At 41.3% G+C, this 6,092-nt stretch overlaps 1 protein-coding gene across 1 annotated transcript; it reads right to left on the bottom strand.

Moving 5' to 3' along the window:
- Positions 1–278: 278 nt before the first annotated feature.
- LOC306736346 (nuclear factor 7, ovary-like) lies at positions 279–5,822 on the bottom strand (the record flags this gene model as incomplete). Its single annotated transcript, XM_079217971.1, has 2 exons — positions 279–2,232; positions 5,634–5,822. 2 exons carry the CDS (start codon positions 5,820–5,822, stop codon positions 1,039–1,041), a joined length of 1,383 nt encoding a protein of 460 aa, XP_079074097.1. The 3' UTR covers positions 279–1,038.
- Between the last annotated feature and the right edge of the window lie 270 nt (positions 5,823–6,092).

Genomic DNA, 6,092 nt, shown 5'->3' with positions numbered 1-6,092 from the left:
GTCTTTCACAAACTAGTTATTACGCCCTTACAAGTTTTGGAAATGGTATCTCCCTTACGTTCCACCTTCTTGCGCGAGCTCTGACTGTAGAGAGATCTGTCATTGGTCGACCGATCTCAGTGTTGCCAGATGCACGATAATTATCCCCCAAATACGACCATTTTGAGCCTTTGGTACGATACTTCCACCATAACCCATATGGGTTTATGGTGTTCAAAAGGTCAAGACCAAGACAAACTTCCAAAAGTAAGACAACCAAAATCAAAGAGAGTATTTGATTTGTTTTCATTTAAAACAATGAATGAATGTACTTTCAGCATTAATGTTGATATGAATTAATGTTCTGGAGTCACAGACATTACATGAAAGAACGACTCTTTCTCTGACTAAATGAAGAACGGCAGAATTCAACTGATTTTTACTGATTGCAAACACTTTAAAGACAAATGTTCATATATTTTGGATCAATTGTAACAATTCTCTATATTGTGAACATTTCATACTTAAACATTGATTTGAATGTCAGGAAACATTAAAACCGAGACTAGATTTTAAATAAATTTGTTCTATCTTGACAATTATTGGCTAATCAAAGTGCAGACCACGATCAGTTATTGATGAATTGATTATTTCTACTTCATTTGGATCCCATCAGCTTCCACAAAGTGATTGCTGGTCTTCATTGTTTAACGCACACTAGTCAATATATAAGTATATCAAAAGAATAACATTTTAAGATGACACAGTAATGATAAAAAAAGAAAAGAGTAAAGAAATTAATCAAAGATCAGAGTCAAAGATAAATCATTTTACATGTGAAAAAAAATAACAACACAAGACAACAAATTAACAATAAATCAAACTCTCTTTTGGAAGTACAGGATGAGACAGTAAGATACTGCACACGTTAATGTGTTTTTTGAGCAGTAAACAAAATGATGATCAATGCTGGTGTTATATTGACAAGTTAAAAAAACTTTATATAAATGTCTGCATTTCACAAGTTGGATATAATAAACCTCTTTGTCTCTCATTGCTTTATTCCACTGTCAGACATACCTTCTGTGGTAATATCTTTAGGTCATAAACAGAGCCAATGATTGGAAACATCTTCTCAGTGAAAGTGTGTGTGAAGGTGTGTATGTGTGTGTTAGTATCAGGATCAGAGAACGACAGCTTTCCTCTGTTCCAGTCCAGATTCACTCTGATCCTCTGAGGATTCTTCTGCACGACGAGAGCAGTGAATGGAGCTGGTGGGGACTCTGATGAGTAATTACCTTGATAGAACATTATTGTCCATAATCCAGACAGTATGACTCCCTTCCTCTGGACAGACTCTGCAGACACACCCATTAACCAGAATGTACTGTCTCCTACCTCGACATCCCAGCTGTGAGTCCCAGAGTTAAATCCCTCAGAGCCCAGAACAGAACAGGATTTATCAAACCTCTCTGGATTATCAGGAAGCTTCTCTGTGTTTCCTCCTCGTCTCACACTGGTCAGATCTTCAGACAGGATGAGTCCTGAACCAGCAGAGTTTGGGTCCAGAACCACAGGAGTGTAGGAGACCAGGTCCTTCATCTTGGTCCAGATGTTGAAGGTCAGGTTGCCCAGGTGTTTGGCCTCGTCTATCAGAGCTCCTGAGAGCAGCTGTGGATCCTCCAGCAGGGGGCGCTGCTGGACTCGTTCCACTGCAGCCTTGTAGTTGTTGAGGAATGAGACGTCTTCAGCTCTCAGCTCGTCCTCTGTGGCTCTGACTGTGTCTGAAAGAGCTGCTATCTCTCTGCTCAGAGCCTCCATCTTCTCCTTCATCATCTGACTCTTCTGCTCCTCTTCCTCCCTCAGTGCAGCCATCCTGGCCTCCTCTTCCTCCTCTAGAAACAGGTGAAGCTTCTTAAACTGATCCTGAATCTTCCTCTCTGTGCGTCGGGCCTGGACCTTCATGTGTTCTGCTGTTTGATTAGACTTCACTTTAACTTGTTCAAAGACCTTTAACTTCTCCTTTAAGGACTTCAGAGTTTCCTGAAGCTTCTTCCTGAGTTGTGGAGCAGCTTCATCAATGGGTCTGTATCTGTGGTCGGTGTGTTTCTCTGAATCTCTGCAGACGAGACACACTGGCTGCTGATGGTCCAGACAGAAGAGTCTGAGTTTCTCAGAGTGCAGACTGCAGAGAGTCTCTGGAGCTCTCAGGTCTCTCTCCAGTAAGAAGGACTCACACAGGTTCTTTAACGCCAGGTTTAAAGGTGGATGTTCCTTTGAAGCTCTTCTCCTACAAACTGGACACTCCTGAGATGGTTTCTCTCTCCACCATCTCTTCAGACAGTCTTTACAGAAGCTGTGGCTACATGCCAGAATAACAGGATCTCTAAAGACTTCCTGACAGACCGGACAGCAGAGATCCTCCTCTGATCTGGAAGCCATGTTGTCTCTGAGTGAAGCTGAAACACAGAAAGAACATCTGCTCTATTAACAATTCCGAGGAAAAGCGGAGAGGAGTTGAGGCAATAGGCATTCACTAAATGAGACCGTACGAGATCGTACGAGATTCACACAGCGAGATATGAGCATTTTAAACACCAACGTGTTGCATGACGCTTACAAAGCTTCAGTCAGAGAGAAGGTGCCGAGGAAAGAGTTTACCCTGAGCGAAGCTAGCGCTAGCTTAAAAAGATACGGCAACCAGTTGAGGTCCTGCTGGTGGACCGGTGAGCCCCGTCAGCACCGGGCCGTCAGCGCTCTGCTGCCCGCCGACAGCAGCCTGATCTCCGCAGGACTTTTTGAAATGATCCGCTGGCTCCGATTTCTCCGTAGCGGTTAAACATGAGATATAATTCAGTTTTGAGGATGTAATGAGCAAATTTTATTAGTTTATTATTTATTCACAGTTACGTTACAGCAGTTTGACGGACGGAAAGGTTAAGATTCATAACTGAAGATTTTAATTGAACTTTACTTTGAACAACAGCGATGTATTTTTACTTTATATATATATATATATATATATATGAGAACACAAGTCGTGTCTCGTTTTAAGTGTGGAATCCTCCATTGTCACAGGAACGACGTGCGCGGGAAAACGCGCGGCCATGACACAGTGCCCTTAGCTCGCCAGGAAAAATTTATCAGCCTCTTCAGCCAGTTTTCTACAGTCAGTGATTGTGGTGTTGGCCAATGCAGCTCTGACTTGGGAAGGCAGCTGACGCAGGAAAAGTTGGATGAAAAGAAAGTCGGCTCTATGCTCACCCAGGAGATCTAGCATACGATCCATGAGCTCAGACGGTTTGCTATCACCCAGTCCTTGGAGGGAGAAAAGCCTGCTACCTCTCTCAGCGTCGGACAGTTCAAAAGTCTTTAACAGGTGGGCTTTGAGCGCTGCATATTTCTCCGTAGCTGGAGGCTGTTTAAGGAGACCCACCACCCGGGTCTCCGTTGAGTTACCGAGGGCCGACACAACGTGGTAGTACCGTGTTGCATCAGCGGTTATCTCCCGCAACGCGAACTGCGCCTCCGCCTGGGCAAACCACGCCGCCGCTGTCGATTCCCAGAATTCGGGGAGTTTGAGGGTAACAGCGTTCGCGGCCATGGTCGAGTCGTGTTTGCGAATATGCCGAGCAAACAAACGTCGGGGTCAGCAGTGAGGAACTTGCATTTTAAAGTAAAAGGCAATTCCTTCAGTTGAGAACACAAGTCGTGTCTCGTTTATTTTACATGTCGAAAAACAACACAAGATGGCGCTGCCCTCTATCCTAACAAGCATTGGCACATACGTCATCAACCACAGTCGAACTCTTAAAGGGACCGCGATCCCGGAACAGTAATAGCTACGTGTATAACACATTACTTGAATAACTGCATGAAACAACGGTGTATAGAACCACACTAAGAACAAGGGTGAATTGTGAAGTCACAGTCACTACACATATATATATATATATATATATATATATATATATATATATATATATATATATATATATATATATATATTACATATACAAAATTAAAGTACATATTAATCAATTGATAAAGCAGGGTATGCTCCAAGGAGATCAATTACAGTAAAAAGGGCTCATATCCCCTCTCTTCACACTTAAGAAAATAAAACTGCACCCCTCTTATGCAATTATTCACAGCCTCACAAAATACCGCATAGTGTTCTCCTTTTTGGTGTTATGGATATGGTCACCCTAGTGAGATCTCCGTGAGGTCCGCTTTTCTGCTGCGTCTCTCAAAACAGAAAACAGATCTAAACTCAACATTGAGCATGAATTGAGAGCGGCCGTATCAAATCTACAACCTGTCTTAAAAATATGTGTCGAGGAAAGCAGCTCACTGCAGACACTAATACTGATACAACCTGATGCTCACACATCTGCACTCATTTTTTTTTGTTGAACGTTATTGTTATTATCTTGAAAATATGCAAAACAGGTTATTAGCAGCAACAATAGGTACTTTTCTTTGCTAAATATTAGTTATTTTTGATGGAACTTTATTTGCATTGTTATAACAAAGTGATTGCACATTTTATTAGTTTCTGTCTGATGGAGCGATCTGGTTTACTTGAAAGGGATTTCAATTTTCTTTATTCTATTATTTGAAAAAGCACGGATGGAGGAGTCACAAAAAGTTGGACCATTTTGATACAATTTTGTTGGGGCGGTGGGGCCCGAACATTTTTCTTCCTCCAAAGTGGGGCGTGACAAGCACAACAAATGTATGTACAAAAAGTACTACAAAATGAAGAGTGACATATATTATATGAGACTTTGTTTTATATATATTATATACACACAAATACAGCCCTGTCTGCATATATGACAACATGAATTACAGTTAATTAGTGCTGAATTTAAGAGAACGTTCCTGTTGACGAACTCATTTAATGCCCGCAGCTGTTTGCAATTGTAAACATCATGTCAGGATTAAAACAGTTGAATTGGATGAAGCCAAAAGTCAGTAAAAATATAAGTATCAGATGAACGTCATAAAGAAACATGGTTATACTCACTCAGAGGAAGTTGTTAGTTTGATGAAGGTGAATCCGGTCGTCTCTCTTTCAGTCTGTGTGTCTCTTTAGTGAAGAAGAAGCACAAACTGTTTGTCTCAGGTGAGTCAGGTGAGGGGCGGAGCTTTGCCACTCTGCTGAATGCTGTTGCCTAACTGGCTTCACTTGTAGCACCGGGATGTGTTTCATTCCAATGTACATACTCACTGCAGGATATGCAAACTGATAACATCAGTGACAGCAGCTATGAATATAATCGGAAATTGTTATATTGAATGTGAAGGGCTACTTTGAGGAACTGTAGGAAAGTGGGAAAAATGTAATTCAATCTCCTAACAAAAGTCAAAGTCAGCTTTATTGTCAATTCCTAAACATGTTCCAAACATACAGAGGAATTGAAAAAATGTTTCTCTCCTGTCCAACATATAAAGTGAATACAGATAATAATAATAATAATAATAATAATAATAATAATAATAATAATAATAATAATAATAATAATAATAATAATAATAAAGTGAAAATAGATTTGTTACGGCCTGCCTAGGGTGCCTAGGGGTACACAGGCCTAACACACATGTGCAAGGAAAAAAGCCTTGGCCAATTTTGCCAGGTTCTTTAGCACCAGGTTACAAGGTGGTTGTTTCCATGAAGATCTTCTCTTACAAACTGGACACTCCTGAGTGTGTTTCTCTCTCCACCATCTCTTCAGACAGCCTTTACAGAAGCTGTGGCTACATGACAGAAGAACAGGATCTCTAAAGACTTCCTGACAGACCGGACAGCAGAGATCCTCCTCTGATCTGGAAGCCATGTTGTCGCTGAGTGAAGCTGAAACACAGAAAGAACATCTGCTCTATTAACAATTCCGAAGAAAAGCGGAGAGGAGTTGAGGCAATAGGCATTCACTAAATGAGACTGAAGAAGAAGCTAGAACCTAGAATCTCAGGCTGAAGCCTGAGAAACGGACTTGCTGGTGGATTTACTGATGACGTTATGTGCATGTGGTGAGTGAACTGCTGGTTGTGTTACTTTTTTTTCATCTGCAGTTGTATTTAATCATAAACAAGCCACAGCCCTGTTG

Source organism: Taurulus bubalis, assembly GCF_910589615.1.
Source record: "Taurulus bubalis genome assembly, chromosome: 5".
Taxonomy (NCBI): domain Eukaryota; kingdom Metazoa; phylum Chordata; class Actinopteri; order Perciformes; family Cottidae; genus Taurulus; species Taurulus bubalis.
This window is presented reverse-complemented; position numbering and strand designations above follow the sequence as displayed.